Consider the following 24,752-nt stretch of genomic DNA (forward strand, 5'->3'; position numbering starts at 1 on the left):
GATTGTATTAGAAAGTGATGCTATAATCAGTTTGTTTAAGGAACTTTGTAAATCAGCATCTTATGACACCATTTGCAACACCAGAATCAAGATAAACGACACTTATAGATGGATGAGATGAATATTTTTGCAGTGTGGATAAATGGTCACATGGTCTGTGGCAGACTCCACCAGCATGACTGGACCAGCACAGCCTTCAGGTTCCTCCTCTATGTGTCGCTGGCGTCTGTTGCTCTGTTGCCCTCAGCATCAGAGCTTAACAGGAGACTTGACCTTCTACACAGTGACTGAAGTGTTTCAGGTGAGCACATGTATGCTTATCAAGACTTTATTGTTATTGTTTTCAGCAGCGGTTTGACAATGAGTGTTACAGGGAACAATCACAGCACTGAAATCAGGATTTGAGACTTTTTTCATCTCCTAACCGAAGAATTCCTTAAACTTCTGAAATGCACTTTTTTCTTGGCCATTGCAGAGTTTTGACTGACAGCAGGTGAAGGTGAAGTCAGGGAGGGCATATCTGGCAGCCAGAGTCATAAAGTCACAGTCTGCGTACCTCATACAGCGAGTGTAGGTCGTTTCTGAGGGGAGACAGTGTGAGAGTCATGGCATTAGTCTAGTGAGCATTTCTACAGAGCGCTGCAGTGATGACATTTTGTAGGCCAACCCAGAGGTTAGCATCGCCCTCATTCTCTCCACAGCATTGTGGATTTTTGCAGAAAACTAGCTCTTTTGCAAAAAAAAGTTTAGCATACTTATACACTTTTTTCAGCAAAATCATCTTCGCAAACACCACTTTTACGACTTTGGAAGCCTAAATGCTAATGCTCAGACTTTGTTGTGTGTGTAATCGTTAGCTATTTTTGAGCGTTCAAGTGCATCTAACATCCCTTTGTAGAATTCATTAATATCAAATATTTAAACCTGCAGGATGTTTGTCTCCCCCTGCTGGTACTGACAGTAATTACACAAATGCTGTCAACGTGCTTATGATGCCATGCTCGTCCGTTGCTACGCTTACTCCCCACTTCAGCTCTAGCAAACCAATCATTGTTGCCTGAAGTAAAGTGCATCACTATCAGTGTGCCAGCACGGGAATGTCACCGCAGATTTAAACCCTCCACAGATTTACCTGCAGTGAAGGACGTAACCACACTGTGTGAACACTTATGTGTAAAAGTCCTGCACTGCAGCTTTAATCTACATTGGCATCTTTAAATGGCAGTAGAGTGCAGTTAATTACAGTCTATTTAAAGCTCTCATTACTTTTGCTCAATAGAAAAAGGTGCATTTTTATTTTCTGCTTCAGCACACATCAGTGTTAGCGAACATAATTATTCCTGTCAATGCCATACCTACGGCTCTGTTCCCCCCATTACTGACCCTGTTGTTTCCACCCCGCCCTGCGCCGTGTTTCAGCTACACAGTTTTATGTCCTGAAAAGGTCAGATTTTAATGACTTGTTGGAATTTGTGCTTCTTAGCACTGTTTCCTTCACAACGCTTACCACCGCTGGTGAGTTTGAGGCAGCTGTCTTCACCCTGGTTACACTCCTGCTGGACTTCGCAGCTGCCGGAGGAGCCATCAGGGCAGGAGTAACACTTCAGAGAGCGGCCTGGAGAAGCAAAGCACACTTCACTTCATTCAGGGCGTCACTGGTGTGTTTGCTTCACTGCTACTCTCAGAGATGTCTGAGACCAAGCTTTAATTAAAAGTCAAATCTTCCCACATTTCAAGTCAGACATTGTGGGAAATACTGAATGTCTGTATTCGTTCTTTTGGCGAGAGGTACAGTGGAGTGAGAAACAGACTTCCTCGCAGCACCTCTAAAGCTCACAAATTAACACGTTCTACCTGATTTTGTTCAGTCTGTAAAAAAACAAAAGTGCAAAACAACAATATTTTTTTCTTGGCAAATCAGTCACTTGCTTTTTCCCTTTATCAATTCTTTGTTAATATATTTAATACTTCTATTTTCTAATGTTTCTCAAAGTCATTGGAGGTAATGGAGATGTTTGCTTGTATAATCAATAGTTTTGTGAGTATATGCATGTTTTTGCTTTGGTTGATTGTATTGTGGTTTTTAATGTTGTGAAATGAAAAGCTAAATGGATTCGACCCTGAAGCTGAATGACTATTGCACATTGAAGAATGCATCGCTAAAATGTCTGTGCTTTGATTTCCCTGCACTGAAATTAAAAAAATGAACACTGTGTTACTGTAAAGGAGCAAACCTGTTTCGTCCTGATACACCATGTTGTATTTCATAAATGTAAGAGAATCTCGTCAATAAACCGAACCCAAAAGCTACGACACACCTGTGCACAGAGCAAACTGCATGTCCTGAAACATCACAGAAAATATGAATGAATATTTATCAGTGACTCTGCAAAGTGTGAACTGAAAGCAGATGACACAACAGCAGAACATGTAAACTGCACACACACTGATCTGCCAAAAAGTTCCCTCAGGCTCACGTGTTTCCTCTTTATGAAACATATAATCCCTCTGACTTAGCCCCACTTGGCTGCTCTTTTCAGGCGCAACAGAAAAAAAGAAGGAAAGAAAGGAGTGAAACTGATTCCCTCTTCAACCCCTTTTTCTCACCAAAGCCAAACATGGCAAAGCTGACAGCCAGGCAAAACACCACACAGCTCCTCATCGTGGCTGGAAGCACCGTCAACGTCTGAAAATCAAAACAAAAAGAGAAACTCACAATAGTGTCACCGCGGGATGAAAGGCAGGGAATTAACGAACTCTGTGGAAGCGAATAGGGATGTTTCCACGCTCCACGTCAAATAAACTATGATGAACTTCCTTCCAATAACCAACAAAATATTGCTTAAAAATCACCTAACACTCACCTGTGGATGTGAAGAAAATGACTTTCAGCTCACGAGGAAGAGGCTTTTCGTAACTGCAGCAAAAATCAACAAAGCCTGTTTGTTTGGGTTCAGAGTCTCTGTTTGGATTTCACCATGTCTAAAAAAATTGGCCAATGCGGTTTAAGCAAGAGATTGTTTTCTGTTCAGATATTCATCTTTTCTCATTGTTTTGTGTGTGAAGTGTGTTCAATGGTGCGTAATTTGACTTTCATTTGATTTCTAAATGGACAGATGACACAGCAGCCATCAGAGGGAAAGTGGGAGCAGGCCGGCCAGTTACTGATTACAGATCATGATAATTCAGCTTGTGGACAAACACAGTAATCTGGTTCCAGCTGTTTAACCCTCCAGATTTGGTAATGACGGGGAGAAACAAGTAAGAGCCGAGGAACAGCTGAATACCCAGAATTAAAGTCAAATGGAAAGACAATAAAAGCTGGACAGTGTTCACGGGTGCAGCATGAAGTGATTGCCTTTGTGTTTTTGTATCAGGTGTAAATATGTGAATGTTTCATGTTCGGAGACGTGTGGATGAAGATGTTTCAGTCCAGTTCAAAACACACTGGCTCTGCCTGAACTGGGGAGTCATATGCTGTGAGCTGGTAAACTGCTACAGCTGCAGGATTTGCCCTAAAAATCAGATGTGTGTAATATCTCTGTCCATCAAAGAGGGACGGGAGTCAGCACATTCCTGCCGGGAGAGAGGCTGAAAACAATCAGAGTAAACTTTATTGAGTTTACAGACAGAGACGCCGTCAGGAGGGAGCGAGCAAACAGAGCCGTGTCGGACAGCAAACCGCAGCACTGAAGAGTTTATAAAAATGAGAAAAATAACAGGAGCGCTTGATTTGAGCACAGCGATCCCACCAAGTGCATCACGTTTATGTCTGTTTGGCCAGATAAGGTACAAGATGCATAACTCTTCTTTTACACGAGTTAGTCCCACAAACCTCAACAGATAATAATCATAAGACCATCAAATGTACATTAACCCGCCAGTGAAAATAGTCCCTATACTCAAATTTGTGTCTCCAATCCACACTAAACCTGGAGGCGTGGCAGATTACGGTGGACCCGAGATCTCTTTCAAGACAAGTCAGGTCCCCAAATTTACAGAACTTTAGACCTCAAAGTTTAAGCCCATTTAAAACAAATATTCCCATGCTGTGTTTTTTTTTCCCATCAACAATGAAAACTGCCAAGAGAGCTGTTTTATATTACGGAGATTTCACTCGGTAAAGTGTCTCAACCTCCCAGTGCTGTCAGCAGTGACACAGGCTTTATGTCAATAAACATTCAATCAGGACCGAAACTCTCCTCTGGGTGTTGTGAGTTTTATAATCCTGAACACACATTAAGTCCTCTTTCTTCCTGCTCTCTCTTTGCAGATAATTGTAAGCTTCAGAGCCTGCTGGAGGCGTGAAATCAGAGTTCAGAGCCCCCCCCCACACACACACACACACACACACACACACTGTACTTATATACATGCACCAAAAGCATGAAATCAAAGTTCATGGTCCACTTTTTCTACTCTTAAGTATTTTCTTTATGGACCTGCAGCTTTCTGAATCAGTTTTAGCCTCGGTGCTTAGAAGAAGAGAAATCATTTCGGCGTGAATAATAGATGAGATTATATTATAACCCCGTGAAGTTTATCGCAATAAAACCTTAAAAGTTGTTCCCGACCTATGGAGTAATACCAATTGAGGAGAATAATTATATTTGGGAACGCAGCCAGTGTTATGTTATATTCAGAGGAGTCCGAAGTGTAATTGTGAATCACTTTTCTCAGAGGTTTAAACGTCGCCGTCCCAAAGCAATGTGACTTTCCTTTGCCATTGCAGCTGTTTAGGCTAATGACTGGCTGTCCTGCTGCTCATTACTTCTTGTCTGAGGTCAGGCTAAAGACTGGTGTAATGAGGCAAACCAGAGGTTCCATTTCTTTGTGTTAGAGGGTTTTTTTCTGCGTGCCTCCGCAGTGCTCACACCTCAGCCTACCCAGATGTTTATGACAAGCGAGATGGGACTTTCTGCTTATTACTGGCGTCACTAGTGTGGCGGATCAGAAGCTGGACGTCCTTTTCTCGAAAGGTCAGAACTCCTTGGTCGCCACCATGATGTGAAATTTGTCAAGAGATCCTGACCTGTTCTTGCCAGTGACTCACAGATCATACGCTCAGGACTCAGACAGTGTGGCGGAGTCCTCGTCGCTCTCCGACGGCTGAGCTGAGGCGGTGTGGAGTCATGGCACGCCGCCTCAGCTCACCCGTCAGCCCGTCACACTCTGCAAGCGATTATGAGATGGATAATTGGGGTTATAACAGAGCACCTGAAGCCGGGATTCTTCAAACCTGTTGGAATGACCATAGCTAAACCATTCAGGGCCTGGTGGTCTTGGGCGTGAAGGCGCTCTCACAAAGATCCAGGAGAAACTGGCGCACAACTTCACCTTCATCAACAATTATGAGGACTTCACAGAACTCCCAGCATTTACACAAGGCAGCGTTTGAGATTGTTAAAGTTATAATGGAAGAACTCAAACTGGACACAAATCAAACAGAACAGCCTGCTGGGAAGCAAAATCAATCGTTAGCTCTGTGGTGGGATCAGCCAATCCACAGCTCAAACAGCATCTTCGTGATAGCATTTCCTCAGGTGGTGGGAAGCAAAGAAAGACCACCGATGATTTGTGCCTTTACAAAGAACATGCCAGGGACCTTTCCGGCGGCGAGCAAAATAATTCAGCTGAATTTTTGTCTCAGCCACTGGCGTCAATTTGAAATGTTTGCCTGGAGATCTTTATTTTTCCATTAGCTATTGATGCAAAATATTATGTAATATACAATATTATACACTGATATTATCCAAGTGCTCGTCTTGTATTAATGAAGAGGAAAATTAGCCCGCTTCTTTAAAAGTCCCTATACTGCCCCCTTCTGGAGAGAGCATTATTTTGTCATTTATTTGTATTATTTTCCTATTTTCAGCAGCTGTATTGAGACGTAGCAACGCTCTTTTGTTCTGGTTGTTATAAATCACATTTTGTGCCTGTATTTTAAATTGTTGCAATGAAGACGGAGGGAAAATCATTTACTTGTTTTATGTGTCATTCTACTTTGTGAAAATACAAATATTTCCTGTACACATTCTGACATTTTCCAGCCAAACTCAACGCAAAACATCTATAGCAATGGTGACCACATTAGCTTTCTATTCATTTTCTTCAGTTTCTTTTTTCCCATCCCCCCCTTTGCTTCATTTTCTGTCCCTCTTTCACTCTATTCATTCGCTGCCTTTTGTTTCATTTTTTCTTTCAATCTGCCTCCATTCCTCCCTGTCTTCCTCTCATTTCCCAGTCCACTGAGTTAAATATGGGAAAACCAAACCAATCAGGCCATGACATGGTTATTATTTTTAAGTTCTGATTTTTTTAATTCCCTCTCTCTCGCTCACTCATTACCATTTGTCCTCTTCTTCCCATCCTCCACCTCTTTTATTCTCTCTCTCTCTCTCTCAATCAGCATTCCGTCCATCTGCAAGGTTGAGAAATTTCAGCACCGTAAGATTTAAACCCATGAATTAATAAATCATTAACATTTGACCAATGCCTGTGTGTGTGTCTGTGTGTGTGTGTCTGTGTGTCTGTGTGTCTGTGCGAGCGCATGGGTGCCTTTTAGAGGATTCTCAGAAAAAAAGCCTTCTTACCATGAATTAAGAAACCATCTACTCGCAAGTACGCACTGAAGTATTCACTCAGAGGGCACAGAAGAAACCCCGAATGAAAAGAGCTTCCAAAAAAATCCCAAATACATGTAGATTTCCACAAACTACATGTATTATGCTAATCACGCTCCGACTGTGCAAAGTTACTCACCTCATCCATGGATTGAAACGCGCAAGTTAGAGCTCATTTAAAGTGAGCAGTGAACATTTATAATTTATGATATCTGCAGCTGCAGGTTTTGGACAAATGATGCAGAAGCACAAACTGCTGCATCAAACTTTTTTCTTAATTAAAGCAGACTAAACTAAATTATTATATGTGTCTAATTCTCGATAAATTCCCATTGACATGCACATTTTAGACCTGCAATCACGTATTTTGCAGAAACAAGTTGTGAACACAAATATGGCAAACTTGTTACGATTGCTTATCCAGCAGTTACGGAGCAGCGTTATTATTCATTTGGAGTTATGGAAGTTTAACATTCACTTTCTTTTACCTCCACTTTTGGTCTCTACCAACTCCAGAGGGAAATATCTGGCTCTTCAGCTGTTAAATGTTCCACTATGTTCACCAGCTAGCAACACTATGAGAGCAGTGAGTGAACCTAAATGAGCTGAAACACTACAAAGCTCCTTAATATCAAGGGCAGCTGCAGATTCAGTCATTTTAACTGTTATTAAAAATAAACATTATAAAATTATAAAATCTATTATTGCTTGGTTTGGTAATCTGTTGACAGGTGACAACACCAGTCATGTTGCCAGTAAGATCAGAGCTGCTAAACTGCTTGATCGGCCTCACATTTTCCACGAGAAGCAGTGTCAAAGTGTCCTCTCCATCCTCTGCATGGAGAGTTTGAATGTCTCTCCTCAGGAGGACCATTTAGAGGACAAAAGGGCCAGTTTTAACAGGCTGGTAAATTATCCCTCCAGACTTCAAACTGTTACATGCTCGCGATGAGTCGGCTAATGATGAATCTTTTAAATAAAACCATTCATGAATGCACTGGACAGGTTTTATGTTATGAAATCCCTTCACATACATTGCTTTATGTGAGCTTGCACAGTTAATTTTACTGCTTTTAATACCGCATGTTTTATTTTTATATTTATGTTCTGGTCTGCGTATCAAAGGGTCAAGTCTGTGTGTGTTCAGTGTGGCTGGAGTTGAGTGTTTGTGTATCAGCCGTATCAGCAAATTACATTCTGAATTTGTACAGTGAGTAATAGATACTGGGAGGTACTGCTGATGTTGACAACATAAATTTATATAATAAAGGGGACAACCATTTCAATTATTAGAGTAAAAAATAGCTGACTGCGTACACTAGGTGTATGGTGTGGTGCAGTCCAGGATGCCCTTGTATTCCCGGCGAATTCCCTCTGTACTTTCTCTTCTCTTTACTTTTAGGGTGGCACACAAACGAAGCACCTTACGCACCAACAAAGAAAAGCAGGCAGGCGAGAACGGGGACAGCTGAGCGTCACGTAGTGCCCCCTGGTAATGCAGTTTATTTTAGGGCCATTATGAATCGCCCAGAGAACCTGATCCGGAGAGGGCAGCCTGTGAGAAACAGGCGTAAGAAGAAGTCACGGTGCACCAAAGAGCAGAATGTAGAAGCGCTGGTGCTGCATAGCGGTGAGTTAGCGGCCCACTTGGAGCACCGCGTGTGTGTGTGACACTGAGAAAGTCAGGACACACGCTCAAACATCCACATCCCACAGGACAGCAGTTTGCAACTTGTCCGGTCATTTTCAGGACACTGACAATTAAGTGGTGTAACTACCCTTTAATTAGATATAAGAAGAAATAGTGTCCTCATTAAGGACATAATTAACTTAATCAATGAACGCTAAAGAACACCGAAATACCAATTAATCCTCACGTATATGTACAGCACATGAATGGATCTTGTGTGTGTGAGAGAGAGAGTGATGTTATTATCTCATGGAAGGCATGAGAGGGTTAATACAGTGAATTAATAAATGTATGGAGGAGAGAGAAAACGCCATAGGTAGTATAATTATCTGGAACGACCTGAGTGTCCATGCATGTAGGACATTCCCGCTCTCTTTCTCTAAATCTCACTGTTTCTACTTCCTCTCTCATCCTCCCCTCCCTCCATCTTCATTGTTCTTCCGGACAGAAACACCTCAATAACTCTCTCATCCCTCACTGTCCCTCCTCACCTCCTCTCTGATTGCTATTTGAGGCGAATTCAACCTCGACCACTCGCTCCGTCACACGTCAAACTCTGCACTTTAACACAAATATCAAAAAGCTCCAGGCTGACAATGCACGGTGTAAAATATGACACAAACTACAAAACCACACGTGAGTAAAAGTATTATCAGCACAATGTACTTAAAGTACTCATTCTGCAGAGGAATAGTCCCTCTCAGTGATTTATTGTATATATAATATCTTTGGATTAATAATACTGTTTTATTCATGTTTATGTTGCATTTTACTGCTTTATATGTTTGAGGTTCAGCCAATTTTAACTCTTTATATACTGTTGGGTAGTTTAATCATCAGCAATGCATCAGATTATCATAGGTTTGTAGCACTGCTGTCCTCTGAGAACTACTTGTGTCACAGTATATCGAATCTCTTACCTGCTGCCATTTTCCTTCATCTGCTCAGTCCGTTCTTTTCCACTCTCACGCCTCTGCCAGCCACGCCCACCTGCCCACTCACCTGATCACACACCTGAGATTCATTCCTAATCAGTCTGTTTGCCTGTGACTGTTCGGCGTGTGCTGCACCAAACACTGAAAGAGACTCTGAAATTTGATGCTACGCACTTCCTGGATCATTGCCTGCCTGTGACTATTTGATGTTTGGTCCACCAAACATTTCAAGAGACTTTGAACTACATTGTTACTTATCGGTCTCTGCCAAGCCTGAAATTAAAACTGCTACAAGCTACACCCGTGTTCTGGTGGTACTGCGATTGGGTCCTAAAACCCCCAAATTACACATGTCTCTAAAAAACGGCCTGTTTTCAGCTTTATGATGACGCATTTTCCTGCTAATCCAAGAGGGTTTTTAAATAGTTTATTTAGCTCAAGAGGTACGTAACTAAAGATGACAGACAGAGTATAAGGTTGCATACAATGGGAATATTCAAGTAAAGTACAAGTACCTCCAATTTGTCCTTAAATATAGTACTAACAGTTGAGATTGGAAGTTCACCAGAGTTGGAAAAATGTACAGCCAGCATATTTAAAAAAGGTGAAGTCACTGATATGAAGAAAACTTCGTCAGTTTAAGGAAGTCCTCTCACTTCTCCAAACATGGCATGTGAGTATTTCCACATCTGTTAAATCTCATTTTTGTTGTCCTAATATCGAGGTTTTTATGTCAAAGGAAGACTAATTTTCTACGTCAATTTATTCATCACGAGGAGCACTCTTTATGTCAGTATAATGTCTTCTCTCTGGAGGAGATTTGTCAAGTCTGAGGAAAATACTTTAAGTGACATTGCATAAATAATCTCCGCTTTGACTCGGAGGCTACACATCTTTAAGAACAGGTCGTCAAATTTGGAAAGCCTGTGCTACAAGCTGATATGTGCAGTCTTAAAGACAGGTCAGGACAGAATTGAGAGTCTCCCAAGTTTAAGGAGGCGCTATATTAAATTAAAAAAAAAAAAAAGGGAGAAGTGGCCGCCCTGCTGCTCAGCATGTCAGGACAGAGATTATGTAGTCATGATGGGATTGAATCCATCCACACGGTGACTTTTATTCCACCTCCTACCTCTAAATCCTACATCTAAATGACTAAACAAACTCTAAATGATGATCTTTATGAAGTGAAGAGAGAAGCGGGGTGGAGGAGAGGATCTTACATCCTTCTTTCTTTTCCCTCATTCCTCGCTATCTGTTCACTTCATAGGAAGCATGTGCAGCTCTGTGGGAAATTGTCTTGGGAGATTATCAGCGCATGTGTGTGCGTGCGTTTGTGTTTGCGTGTGTATGTGTGTGGATTACCAATGTTTGGTATTTATTTCCAGAGCTCCAGAAAGCTCTGTTTGACTTTTTCGCAGCAGGAGGTCTTGCTTCAATCACATGCCCCCTGTGTGTGTGTGTGTGTGTGTGTGTGTGTGTTTGTGACTGCAGTTGTGTGTGTGTCTATGTGCGAGCTTGTGTTTGTCCACTTGCAACATGTCCTTGTATGTGCGTTCTTTTGTTTCAGCAGGTTTGTGTGTGTGTGTGTGTGTGTGTGTGTGTGTGTGTGTGTGTGCAAGCATGACGTGCATTCGAGTGTGTGTGTGTATGTGTGGGTGTGTGTGTCGTCCAGGGAACATATAACTGGATTAGCCGTCATGCTTTTATTTCTGTAATGGAAACATCAGCCTCATGAAAGAAAGTAGGGCTGAGGCCAGGCAGCGAGTGTGTGAGACAGTGGGGGAGACAGACAGAGACAGAGACAGACAGAGACAGACAGAGAGACCGACAGAGAGACAGAGACAGAGACAGAGAGACAGAGACAGACAGAAAGACAGAGACAGAGACAGAGACAGAAAGTGTTTACCGTGAGATGAAATATGTTGTTCGAGAGGCTCTTCACCGTCACGTTTGCCTCATCATCGCAAAGTGAAAGTGAACGTGCTGGAAGAATGTGAATCCTCTCTTTAATAGCGTTTCTCTGTGTCAGAGAAGTAATGAAGCAAAAGAAAACAAAAAGAATCAAAGTCATCAGTTCATCTTTTCTGCTGCTCTCATGTTGTTTCTTTCTTTTGGAGGGAGGTGAGGGGTGACATTACGGAAACAAACAGTTATATTATTGTCTTTTTATTTGGGTTTATTTTTAAAGCTGGTGGGCTGAATTTGTTGAATATCAATCAATTTAGAAAGTTCCTTTTAATATTTTTGAAGCATGTTTTTGTGCTTTATTAGAGACATGGCAGGAAGTCATGTGACCATTACAGCACACTGGCTTTGTCCTTCAGTTACTTTATTTTGAAAGGATGTGTTGCAAACCTCTTGAGCGATGGGAAAAGTTCATTATCGCCAATAGCTGTAAGAAGTGTGAACTTCATTATATGAGAGCTTTGTGTAAGACACAACTGAGCCTTTCCAGGATGCCCCTTTCATACCCAATCATGACACTTTCACCTGTTACCAATGAACCTGTTTACCTGTGGAATGATTCAAACAGGTGTTTTTGGAGCATTCCACTCTCCCAGTCTTTGGTACATAGACTGTTTATAACATGGACTTGGCATTTTAATATGGGGGTCTATGGGGATTGGCTCACTTTTGGAGCCAGCCTCAAGTGGCCGTTTGAGGAACTGCAGTTCTGGCACTTCCATGTCGGCTTCATTTTTCATTTGCTCCTGTCCCAACTTCAGATTAATCATATATTTACAAAACTCAATGAAGTTGATGAGGTCGAACATTAAATGTACTGTCTTTGTGCTGTTTTTTCAGTTGAGAATGTGTCAAAAAGGGTTAGCAAATTATCAGAGTCAGACTTATTTATGTTTTACACAGCGTGGTAACGTTTTTGGAATCAGGGTTGGATCAGGATGTGGATCAGGATTTGGTATTTCCCTTTTAAATATCTGGTCTACTTGTAATTATGTTGTTAATTCTGGTCATATATATGTTTGTTGATATGAGGACTTAAAAGTTTGAGCTTTGGTGTGGTTTTCTCTGTTTTTGGTATTTGTTTAGTTGTTTGAGTTTTGTTCATTGTTTTGGTTATTACTGTTTGTTTTCTGGGTATTTCTGTCTGAAAAATCTAAATTAAAAAAGGAAAAAGGAGCAGAAGCCGTTTATCAAACATCCTTGTGGAAGTAGGTCATCACAAAAAATGGAACAAATATCAGTTCATCTTGTTTTAATAATGTGCTTGCATGATATACAGTGACCCAACACAGACTTTGTGTACGTCTGTGTGTGTGTGTGTGTGTGTGTGTGTGTGTGTGTGTGTGTGACAGGGTGACGCAGTGTTGGACTTGATGAATGTGTGTGTTGAGAACATCTACAGGTTTGGGTGACAGACAGCATAACAAAGAGTGACGTGACGATGGGGGGTGTAAAAACAGGTCACTGGACAGTGTGTGTTTTGTCTCAAAGATTAACAGAGTGGGGGTCAACATGCCTCTGTGTGTGTGTGTGTGCGTGTGTGTGTGTGTGTGTGTGTGTGTGTGTGTGTGTGTGTAGGGGCAGATGTCCAGGGTCCCATGCCATAAGCGAGCTTGTGTGTGTGTTGCTGTCTGATCATGTGTGTGACATGATGTGCAGCCAATCAACTCAATATCCTTCCCTTCAGTGGTTTCTGAGCCTGACAGCGAGTGACTGTTGACACGAATTCAGTTCATGTTTCAGACTTCACAAAAAGTCAAAACCTTTGAATCTCAACAAAACAATAACACACTGATGGATATATGTATATGTGGATACGTCCTACGACAGAGATGGACCGGCGGGTCCAGGTGACAAAATATTCTGCTTAAATTATACTTTTTGAAAAATGTACCAAGTACACTTTATGCTATTTTTGTCACTTTCAAGTATAATTAAGTGTACTCAGGCACCATTTGAGTAATACTTGAGTATAACTTTTTATAAACATTAAGTGTACTGAAGTACAAACACACACTTGCAGTACAATTGTATTATATCACCAATGTGCTAGAAACATAATTAAATATCCTCAAAACGAATAATAAATAATAAAAGGATGCATTTAAAATACAAGTTGAGACATCACTTTAAATCTGCATTAGCTTGTATTTTTGTGTTATTTATGGAGGTTTCACAGGACTGCAGCTCAGGTGCATTAATGCCTGTGATTACACAGAGCAGCTGCACCATCTGCTGGTTAATACAGTGACACACACACACACACACACACACACACACACACACACACACACACACACACAGACAGAGAGAGAGAGAGAGAGAGAGAGAGGCATCAGTGTAATACTCACGTTATTGCTGTGTGTCACTCCAGAACATGTCTATGAAAATACGCTGCTGTATGTAAAGTTTACAGTTGTTGAGGTCATGTTATATGTCGTAAGTGGCAGATATGTTGAAGCAGACTACAAAACATTATGATTGAAAAACATAAAAAATATCATGACATTTTGCTAATTTTTTTCTCCTGTCTGACATCAGCTGGTAGAGGAGTCATGCTGAAATCATGCATTTGGCCAGCACAGCTCAGCTTTTCACCATCACTTCTCTATGAATTTGTACTGTAATACATCCGGGTAAAAACTAAACAACACTACTACCTACAAGACTCATTAAAGTACAAGTTAATTTTCAAGCACTGTTTAGATGAAGTCAGGGATGATGATTCACTAAAGAAGCCATAAAGGTACAGACTGAACGTGTTTACTGTTTCCTTGTGTGTAGCAGGTGTCATTCAATAACTCAGATCTGTAATTCAGTTTGATAAAAGGGAAACATGTCGACAGCACTGTTCACACTCTGATCTAGACTTCAGGCATTTTAATCAAACTGTGAAACCACATTTAGAGTGTTTATCTTAACTTCTTCGTGGTGGATCTGCACTTATCAGCCAGGATGCTGTGAGTCAGTGTTTTTGTGGTTTACTCTCAGTCCTGGACAGATTGTCAGGCCCTGTTGTGATGATGGAGCGGACACATACAAACAAAATGTCCAGCAGGAACAAAGTCAGAAGATGCTGGACTGTGGCAGAAACCCACTGTGAAAGTAGGCATTTTTCACCACTTTAGTTTGGAGGTTAAAACTTGTCTCACTCATCTATGAAGGAACGTACCTACGAACTCTTTACCCTCTTTTAGTTTTTTGAAGTTCTTTTCTTAAGTTGTCAACAGTGTTTACATGGTGGAGGATCCGGGTTTCTATTGGAGTACTCCAGCAAGCATATTGTTTCTCAAAACCAGGATCAGTGCTCATCCAGGTTCCTGAAAAACATTACCGGCACACCTGTTGCACACCTGCAGCACTGTGGAGATTGTCAATCAGAGCATTTTAATCCATCTGGCAGGAGCTCCCAAAACACCTCCCTGTAATAAATGTGTGCAGGAGTGAAGTATATGGCCCTCAAGATAAAATCCTGTGTGCGAGATAACCTTCAACTTTGATGAAACAGCTGATAAAAGATTTTTATCTAACGCAGGTGAGGTGGGGTTTTGTTTTTGTTTTTTTTTTGTTTGTTTTTTGTTTTTTGTTTTTTTGCTGCGTTGATGTCTAGTGTAAAACTATACAAAACAAACCCTGATGTCTTGTCTAACAGCCAGCATGAAGGTGTTTTGTACAGACCTACTCTGCCCTGTGCAGGTAACAATGGGTTTGACAGACAGGTATAGGACAGCGCGAGCCACCTCTCAGCCAATCACAATCCAGTGTCCAGGTCCAGTGAAACTGCAGTGGTTTTAAACAGACAGCTGAGCTCTGAACGGTCCTTTGTCTGCAGAAATACCTCGAGAGTGCCCCAGCCTCCATCTGCCTATTTATTTTTCCCTTTTAAATTATTCCACTCTTAGTATATAAAAGTAGTTTTCACAGAAAGTTTCAAGATGTTTTTCTCCGCGCTGCTGATTCTCGCCGGTTCGGGTTTGTTCGGTTCTGTTTCGGCTTCTCCCGCTGTGGAGGAAGCGTACATGGCGGTGGTTAGCGTCGTGTCTACGGGCCAGCAGCGTCTGACTGAGGAGTCTCTGCGCTCCCTCTTTAATACACTGGAGGAACGTGTGCAGTGCGGCGAAGTGCCGTGTGAAAAGGTAAGTTTTATTAGGCTGAGCCCCGCAGGCAGCGTGCAGAGCCAGGTGTCTGACAGCAGGTGGAGAGCGGAGAGGTCGAGGTCCAAAAGTTACTAACAGGCTGTACGCTCACCTTGATTCACTAGTAAAAACACTAACAGGTTAAATTTTTCATATGAATTTTGCCTACATGTAACACACTAAAAAATACAGACAGCTGGGATTAAATTGAGGGGGGGAAGCAGCGACACAGTACGGGGTTAATGTTACCCAGCGCCAATGGACAGAAAGCCAGCCAGCAGCTTTAACCCTTCTGGCCCTGGGGGAAGTTCACCTGGTGCTATGCTGACCTCACACTGGCTCAGCCACTGATTTTAGTGTGTTTAAAATAAAAAAAAAAAAAAAAAAAAAAAAAAGGAAGAATTTTGCCAAAATCTTGTCTTTAATTATTTAAATTATTTAATTTATTTAAACGTATCTTTTGTTACAGGTGATAAAGTCGTTTCTGATTTTCTGTGCGCACCTGAATTGCTGCGTTTATTTAAGTTTTTCGGTTAACTGTTTTTTCCTCTGAGGTCAGTGTTTCTAAAATATTTAGCGACCTTGCGATGTCCTCTTGAATTGAAGCAGAAAGTTTGCTATAAAATAGACAAAAGTGCAAAATTGGAATCAGCTTTTGTATTGATGCTTTTCTTCTGTCCTTCAAAAATAGATGTTTTAACATAGATAAATATATTAAAATGTATTATTTTTATTTAAAGTTGTTTGGGCCCTAAAAGAGGTTTTTTGTTTTTAATCTAAAAAGTTGGTTAAATAAAGGTTAAATCTATGAGAGAGGGGAAAAATCTATGAGAGAGGGGAAAAAAAACGCGGAGCAATGGTCAAACCAAACAGAACTATTATTTACATACAAGTATGTGGAAAAAGTAGTTAAGTATAGAAAGTTCACAACCAATCAAAAGTTTAAAAGACATTGATGTTTTCCTTCCTTCTTTCAATAATGGCTGTTAAAAAACAGAGTAACAGATAAAAAACAGTGTAATTCAGACACTGAATGTACGATTTACATACGAAATCGTTTTGGCCCTAAAAGCTAAGAATCATTTAATGATTAAAACCTCCATTTAGCCACATGCCAGTGTCGCGTTACATTAGATTTAAACTGTTGTAATCGTTTTTCCCCACATACCTGTTGAGTTTGAGTTTGCTTCAGTCCAGAAAAGCACAAATAACCCGAGATCATTACTGAACCACAACCTGGGCTCTAAGTGTTGTGGGAACCCTGTATTTTCTTTGGGCCCCTGCAATCTAATCAGTGGTTAGATTGAACATCATTAAACTATGATTCATCAGTCCAGTGCACTTGACACTGAAACAGGAACCTGTTCCAATGTAAATCTGCACGTTTTCAATGCTGAGCCTCGAGTTTCTTTTACCAGCGACTGCTGGTTTCTTAGGTTATTTAACTTTGAGGCGTCTTTGTGTCTCTGCTCTTTCCACTGTCTGTCTGGTTGTGCAGGTTTTGTTCTCCATATGCAAAGCATTACTTTTTTTGCACCCTTCATTCAAAATAACAAATATATAATATTATATGATAATTATTATAATATAGAATATAAAAAAGGACTTTCTACAACCTAAAAGCATGAAAGTGTCGGCCTCGGTGGCACGGTGGCAATACTGTCGCCTCACAGCAAGAAGGTCCTGGGTTCGATTCTCGCTGCAGGCACCGGGAGTGTGTCCTCCACCACCGCTGCAAAAAAAGAGGGCCTTTCTGTGTGGAGTTTGCATGTTCTCCCCGTGTTCACCTGGGTATCCTCCGTAAAAATATACCCCCACTAAAAACATGCAAGAAGATCACCACATGACCAATGGTGACGGTGAAGATGGGTCCCCGGGCCCCGGTCTGGCTGCCCACCGCTCCTGGTCTGCCACGAAGGAGGGACGACCAGGATGGGTTAAAGGCGGAGGACAAATTTCACCTCGTGTGCAGTGCGTGCATGTGCATGTGCATGTGTGTGACAAATAAAGGGGAATGTCTCCCCCCGATTCTTCTCCTCTTCTCTCTCAGCCATCTGACTGAGTCAAATCAAGCTTTTGTGGCAGGCGATTCCAAACTTTTGGACAACGGTGTTGCTGTACAGATGCAAAAATGAGAACTTATACTGCAAAGTCAAGACAATAACTAGTTACTGTATACTGTTAAAATATATATTTATATATATTTAAAGTGCATGTTATTTGAAGGAGTATTCTTATTAAGTTTGCTGGTTAATTAATTTAGCCTTCAAAGTAAATTCAGTCTCAGGTCTTTGTATCTGGACTTTACCTGCTGGTGAATTTTCTGAATATTGCACATGAAACTTTTTTTTTCCTCTCTTTTAATCAGTTATTTATTTCTGTTCAGTCTACGGAGGGATGACGGCTCCACACACGCTGTTTCTGTGCAACTATTTTATTATAGAATCAAGCTTTCAGTCACTTAATCAGGCCAATAGTTTGACATAGGGGACTCTCTTATAAAGACAAGTCCGATTGTAGAATTTTTCACATGACTGGAGGTATTTCATATTTTCATTTAATGACTAACCAAAATTATCTAATATGGGGCGGCGCCCCCCGGTCATGAGCCGGGGGCCCTCTCAGTGTGGATGGCCCCCAAAGGTGACTTACTACTTATCTTGTCTGTATGGGTGCGTGTGCGTGTGTGTGTGTGTGTGTGTGTGTGTGTGTGTGTGTGTGTGTGTGTGCGTGCGTGTGTGCGTGTCTGTGTGTGTGTTTCTGTATGGGGGCGGGAGGGCTGGGTTTTCTTCTCTGTTGTTTTTAGCCTCTGACTTTGTGTTGCTTTTTAAGTATGAAAAGTGCCATATAAATAAAAAAAAGTTTGAAGTTTGATTAGATTTTTTAGTTATTTAATTTTTTTTTAATGAAGGGCACTGTTTTCAGGCAAAATCACTTTATCAGTGTGAGTGAGTGTGAAGTCCCTGAACTTGCAGCATGTCAGCTGTAAAACAGCTCCACTGTGGCTGGCAGTGATGGGAAGGGATGAAAACCGATGGCTTTACTGCAGGTGATAGCTGGAATTACAGCGCACTTAATTCAGCCAATAAAGAAGTGATATCGCATGAAGTGCAGCGGTATAACCCGCCCAGAGTTAGAAGTGTTACGACAGGTAATTTAAACAAGAGGTTCAATAAAATAATAAAGTCTAATCTAATGGGCATCTATAATGTCATGCAAAATGTCAATGAGGTCCTATTCTCTGTCACTGTGACATTCCTGAGCTCAGGGTTTAAAGGGTCAGTTGTGTTTTCTCACTTACCTCAACTGGTTTTAAGGCAGATAGTTGGATGTGACTGAATGGAGTTTGATTGAAAAGTTTCCAGAGTTTCCGTTTCTTCAGTTAAAAGTATTTCTTATGGAAAGTGTTCACTACAAACCAAATTCCAGTCATCTTTTATTGTATTGAGGGTGGAGGCAGAAACCTCACAAACACGTATGTGAAAGGCTAGACAAATAAAACTAAATCCAAATGGCAATTACAGCTACAGGTAGCCTAAAGATGTTGGAGGAGTCATGTTAGGTTATCCTCCCTTTCCCTCCTACAAGAGTTTCTGCGTCAGGATTGATCGTTGTCAGCATTTCATGGCACTTTCTTCCATTTCTATTGAACATACTTTCCTTCCTTCTTGTTATCTGATGAAGCTGTTCATAATAAAAGGAAATAAAAGCAGCTGATAATCATACGGCAGGTTGTTGATGCAATGTGCGTATGTTTTTATCTAATTTAGTCTGACCTTGTTTTTGGTTGAATTGAAGAATGATGCTGAATTTTGATTTAATTCATCTAAATCCTCAGTGGCAGCTGCTGTTTTATAGAAGTGAATGATGCTCACTGTTGTTCCCTGAACATCACTGATGTAGCAGCTTGTACTTACACTGATCTGTATGTACGTCCTTCTCTCTCTCTCTCTCTCTCTCTCGCTCTCTCTCTCTCTCGCTTTGCTGCCTGCGTGCACAGTGTGACCTAACGGACGCCGTCCACCAGCTCATCAGCAATCACTCCGTCCACGGAGAGGATGAAACTGGAAAAGCAGAAAAAAACCTAACCATCAGCGTGTCTCAGTTCCCCGCTCTCGCTGCCGGAAGCGTCCTGTACCTTTCATCTCCCGGCCTGGTCTGTAACGCCACAAGGCAGGGGAGATGGAGAGAGGAGACCGAACTCTTCCTGCATAAAATCACACACGAGGAGCACCATGAGCATGAAGAGAGCGAGCCGCACCAGAGCCATGAACACGAGCACATAGACAGTGACGGATTAAAGGTGCTGTTTCACGAGCTTCAGCACCATTATGAGGCCTTAAACAGTGAGGTAAGACCAGGACTGCAGTAGACTATGATGATTAAACAAGGAGAAAAGTTTTACCTCGCCAGAACTTACTAAAATCATGTTTTCCAAACAGGTTGGGAGCATGTGAATTAGATTACAGTGCTTAATGCTGTACAGAAAATTGGCATGAGAATTAATTTTTTGGTAACCAGTGAGCCAGTTATGATCTTCTTTGCTCTCTGACACAATTTATTTATTTATTAATGGCAGTCTTTATCACTCAACATATCTTATCGTACCTGTGTGACGCCAGCAGTGGACTTCGTAGGCTTTGCCCTGCACTCACCAACATCAACGTAGCAGCTGCCATCCTGACGAAAAGCGCTGTCTTCCAGTGTTTGGTACTTCTGTGCTGTGAGGCATAAAATGTGCTTTCACAAATCAGACAAAAAAAGAGTTCAAAAAATGTAAATTAGCTGTTAACGGGAGCTTTTTGCCCCTGTACTGCTTTCTGTTCTGGTCAAGAAAAGAGGCAACCGAACTGAAATGGCACTGAGGAGGAGAGCTCAGTTATTTCTTATAATCGTGCGTTGGGCCTACAACAACTATTTTTACTCGCAATTAATCTGCAAAAAATGAAAACATGAAAAGAAACGCCAATGATAATTTGTTGAAAGTCTAAAAAACGTCCAAAATTTCAAAAACCTAAAGATCACATAAAAATTTAAAGGCCCAGTGTGAAGGATTTAGTAACATCTAGTGGTGAGGTTGAAGATTGCATTCAAATGAATACCCTCACCCCTCATTTTCCAAACATGTAGGAGAAACTGCAGTCACCTTCAGGTGATGCATAAAGCTAAAGGTGCTCTCCAGAGCCAGTGTTTGTCAGTGAATGACTTCGAAATAATCAGTTATTAAAATGCTTATCAGTTATTTTTCTGTCAGTCAAATAATCAATTAAAGGACTGATCATTTCAGCTCTGAGTTGAGTCAGTAAGTAAAACTCACTTTTGTTGTACCCCCTTTGTCCTTGCTCTCTCATCACAACGGCAACCAGAGCTGTGTAACAGTCAGTGACATCATGACAGAGGTCAACGCATCATCACCAGACCAGAGACCCGAAGTGGGTGCAGTTTTGGGTCGCGTGCTGTATCACGCCCTGCAGGGTCGCTGCTTCGTTAGCCTTTCGCTGCCTGAGGAGAGCTTCTTCCTGGACTACATCCTGGACCGTCTGGGTTCGGAGAACTTCACTGTTGGAGGTAAATTGTCCTGCAGAAAAACATGGACGCAGATACATTCAAAGATATGAGCTTTAAAAACTCCTGGAGTTGTTTTGCTCAAGTGAAGTTTGTATTTGGTTCTGTAGATTTGGAGGCTCTCATGACGAGTCTGAACCTCGGACATGACGCAGCGGAGCACGACCACGACCACGACCACGATCACGATCACGATCATAGTGCTTTAAGACGGAGGAAGAGGAGCAGCCATGAACACCACGAGGGGCATGAAGGAAACACCACCTGGGACGAGGTATCAACACACAGGGGGGAAAACAATGAGAGAGTGCATACAATATGCAAAACACAGTACATACCAATCATAAATACAAACAATTGTGTTTCAATGCCTGTTAAATGTGCAAAATTCCTTATTTCCGTTCGTCTTTGCAGAAAAAGTGTGCACATGCCAGTGAACATGACCAATTTGTGCTTCACTTTACTTTGTCCCAGCTCTGCTTCTCCGCTGAAGAGCTGGTCCAGATCTACGGTCTGACAGACAACGTCTCGGCCTCCTCTGGCCTGGGTCGGTCCGGCTTGGCTCGGCTCAGCCCTGCGCTCGTCCAGCAGATCCTGAGCGGAGCCTGCGCACACATCACAGCACCGCTGACGGCAGACGGGCTCACCGAGGCCGAGAGTAAGTGTGTCTGTGTGGTCCTGAAAGACTGATGGAGGGCTTGCCTTCACCTGTTGTTGACAGGTGACGCAGGTGATGCTGGTTTTGTTTACTGTTATCATCACAGAATAACCAGATTGCATTAATAAAGACTTTCCATTGATTTGACTTGAATATGGTGATATTACAATATGGAACATAAGGATTTTTATAACCATGCATGTGTATTTTGTCTCAAAGATAGAGGCTGAGTTTTGCATCTTGCTTTCTCTGAATACCTGCATGCACTGGTGGTTTTGGAGTCTTAACAATCAACATGTCCATAACTGACCTCCACCCAAACCTTTTCTCTTCTCTCTGTCTGTAGGATACCTCTATGCAACCATTGCCAATGTGGTGATAACTCTGGCGTCCATGCTTGGCATCACAGTGCTGCTGTGTACCTCCTGCAGCGGTGTGTTCCAGTTGTGCATCCAGTTCTGCATCAGCCTGGCTGTAGGTTCACTGACTGGAGATGCATTGCTGCACCTGCTACCAATGGTGAGTGATTTTAACACTGCAAGGGAGCTGAAACGTTCACTGAAGACATTGCCGTTATTTAGCATTCCTCAGAAGCAGGAGGCCATCAGGGCATGTGCTCATTTTGACTTCCTGTCTGTGCGTTTAGTTTCTGGGTTTACACGTGCATGGAGCCACCAGCGAAGCGCATTCACATGACCACGAAGAGACTCCAGACTACCTTTACAAGATGTTGGTCGTGATCGGCGGGATCTACTTCTTTTATCTGATGGAAACGATCTTCTCTCTGGTCACATACAAAAATAATCATCACCATCATCAACATCATCATGGGGTGAGAGGCAAAATACGGCAGCAGCACAGATAAAGCTGATTAAGAATATAAGTATGGACACAAAGAAGGTTTACACAGCTGAAGCTTACAAGGAAAAGTCATCAAAAATGTGTTAAATTAAAAAAAAAAAAATTCTTATGCCAGATCCTGAATTTACTTACTATCTGGTTTTCTAATTTGTGTGGCCGTGTTCAACAATTTTGTCCTTCCAAAAAACCTGTCTGACATGATTTTATTTTCACTCTGAACTTCACAATCTTTTAATCCTATTCCTTACTTCTTCATTGGTCTTCAGGAAGAATCAGAGCCTCACCACTGTGACCATGGGAGGGTTTTAGAGATGTATCAACAGGAGAGGAAGCAGAGGGACAAGTTGCAGTCGGCATCAAAAGCAGACCTGGTGAGAAACAGACTGAAAGATTGTTGATCCAATCACTGCTTTATGTAAAGGGGATCTAACTGGCCGGGGCCTCTCGGTACAGCAGCAATAATCAAAAGGCTTTATGTCACCTGCACATTTCAGGTTGACCAGGAAGACGGCGACATATCACTCCCGGAGCCGAAAGAACGCAGCAGAGGTGAGTGTTTCCAACGCAACAACAACGAGCGTGCTGTCAATTACTGCGGCTCCTCCACCACTAACGATCACTGTGTCCGCCCACTCAGAACAGCGTCTGCTGCCTTACATGATAACTATCGGTGATGGGATCCACAACTTTGCAGACGGCTTAGCAATGGGCGCAGCTTTCTCCCTGTCCTGGAGGTCTGGTCTGGCTACGTCACTGGCTGTACTCTGCCATGAAATACCGCATGAACTGGGTAAACACACACACACACACACACACACACACACACACACACACACACACAGGGGCAGGCAGTGTCCAGTTTGATCGTTTTTCACTCTTAACACCATCCTGTTGCTCTTGTGTCTCTCCAGGTGATTTTGCCATTTTGCTCCACAGTGGCATGTCTGTCCGCAGGGCTTTGCTTTTGAACGTCGGCAGCGCCATGACCTCGTTCGTGGGCATGTACATCGCTCTGTCTGTAGCCACGGACGTGGCGACCAAACAGTGGATAGCCGCCATCACTGCAGGACTCTTCCTGTATGTGGGGCTGGCCGACATGGTGAGTGTTGGTGCTTACAGAACCACACAGTTCGCAGTCGCTGGCATCAAAACGGGCTCGTGTACAAACTGATAAGATGTGTGTTTCTCCTTCTAGCTCCCCACCATGGTCCACATCAGCAACAAGAAACCCTGGCTGATGTTCCTGCTGCAGAACGTCGGCCTTCTGACCGGATGGGCTATTCTGCTGCTGCTGTCGCTTTATGAAGACAAAATCAGCTTCTAAAACAGTCACATCTGTCAGTTCAGAGGGTTCATTTTGCTTCTGGTTTAATCTATGACTGGAGGTTTATGGGCGCTGCTCATAAACGTCCACAATGAGACCCCCGACGACTGAGAGAAAAGGCTCGAGTAGCAAAATGATCTTTGCTCCCACTCACAAAATGATAAACTGTCCGATGTCGAACTAATCCAGTCACGCAAATGAAAACTTCTGTGTTGCTCAAATGCCTCAAACTTAGACGTGGTGATTGGACCATGTTGTCCACTTGTGGCCTCCCTGTGAACCATGAAGATCTCATTAGGTTCACTCATGGCGGTAGGAATATAATTACACTAACACCACGAACTACAGGCAGGAGAGCTGAACAGAACACTTGTCTGATGATCTCAGCGAAGGCTGAATATAATATAACTTAATAAAAAATGATTACATTTTTGAAAATTAAAAAAAATGTTCTGTTGAAAAAAATATTTTACCTTTGCACTCATTTCCTCTCTGTCACACATCATCTTCACTCAGCTGACTTTGTACTGACACGTTACAGTTATTAAATACTGACCTGACGTGTGAATCAGTGTCGGGCTCTTTAAGTGCACTGTGACGTGTTTTACATGTTTTACGTGTCATGAAGCTTTGTACAGTTATTTCTTTTTTGTGCTTTTTATTGGCTGTCGGTTGATGAGTAACATACACAAATAAATTTGTCATAGAAAACACAATAAAGTTTGGGTTCACAGCATAAAACTGTGTGACTGTAGACAGTATGTTTTGTATTCTGCCTTGTTTGGAAAATTAAAACTCTTTCAAACTCCCATAATGTGCCCTTTTTCTTTTACTTAACCAGCAAGTGGACAGAGCCTTAACACACTTTTCCATTTACACATTTAATCTGGATTGTAATGTTACACTCTTCATGTAAAATTTGAAACACTTTAGAAACTTGTGCACAGCATTTCCAGCTGTTATATAAGGGAAAATTAGCATTATTTGACCATATA

General features: G+C 41.9%; 2 protein-coding genes across 3 annotated transcripts; one reads left to right on the forward strand and one right to left on the reverse strand.

Moving 5' to 3' along the window:
- Window positions 1–420: 420 nt before the first annotated feature.
- LOC143335283 (CD59 glycoprotein-like) lies at window positions 421–9,243 on the reverse strand. The gene is made up of 5 exons (XM_076754577.1): window positions 9,234–9,243; window positions 5,078–5,172; window positions 2,608–2,686; window positions 1,508–1,615; window positions 421–581 (listed from the first exon to the last, which is right to left on the reverse strand). Exons 1-5 carry the CDS (start codon window positions 9,241–9,243, stop codon window positions 421–423), a joined length of 453 nt encoding a protein of 150 aa, XP_076610692.1.
- A 5,905-nt stretch (window positions 9,244–15,148) lies between these two features.
- On the forward strand, window positions 15,149–24,156 carry slc39a4 (solute carrier family 39 member 4). 2 transcript variants are annotated; one of them, XM_076755115.1, is made up of 12 exons: window positions 15,149–15,349; window positions 19,350–19,700; window positions 20,716–20,917; window positions 21,025–21,188; window positions 21,389–21,572; window positions 21,919–22,091; window positions 22,219–22,404; window positions 22,700–22,804; window positions 22,928–22,982; window positions 23,071–23,223; window positions 23,345–23,532; window positions 23,629–24,156. In XM_076755115.1, exons 1-12 carry the CDS (start codon window positions 15,149–15,151, stop codon window positions 23,755–23,757), a joined length of 2,091 nt encoding a protein of 696 aa, XP_076611230.1. In that variant the 3' UTR covers window positions 23,758–24,156. The 2 variants fall into 2 exon arrangements, with proteins under 2 accessions (XP_076611230.1, XP_076611231.1); XM_076755116.1 differs by having other exon boundaries at window positions 22,700–22,803; window positions 22,921–22,982.
- Window positions 24,157–24,752: the final 596 nt, after the last annotated feature.

This window comes from Chaetodon auriga, chromosome 17 (assembly GCF_051107435.1).
Source record: "Chaetodon auriga isolate fChaAug3 chromosome 17, fChaAug3.hap1, whole genome shotgun sequence".
NCBI classification, from domain to species: Eukaryota; Metazoa; Chordata; class Actinopteri; order Chaetodontiformes; family Chaetodontidae; genus Chaetodon; species Chaetodon auriga.

Excerpts from the sequence above, each read along its gene's own strand:
- LOC143335283 (XM_076754577.1), bottom strand. Across the intron at positions 2,687-5,077 it reads GACGAGGACTCCGCCACACT|ACGTTGACGGTGCTTCCAGC; the intron begins GTCTGAGTCCTG and ends TTTGATTTTCAG. Across the intron at positions 582-1,507 it reads CCTCAAACTCACCAGCGGTG|AAACGACCTACACTCGCTGT; the intron begins GTAAGCGTTGTG and ends GTCTCCCCTCAG.
- slc39a4 (XM_076755116.1), top strand. The coding sequence starts at position 15,149 with ATGTTTTTCTCCGCGCTGCTGATTCTCGCCGGTTCGGGTTTGTTCGGT. Across the intron at positions 19,701-20,715 it reads ATGAGGCCTTAAACAGTGAG|AGCTGTGTAACAGTCAGTGA; the intron begins GTAAGACCAGGA and ends AACGGCAACCAG. Across the intron at positions 23,533-23,628 it reads ATGTGGGGCTGGCCGACATG|CTCCCCACCATGGTCCACAT; the intron begins GTGAGTGTTGGT and ends TTCTCCTTCTAG.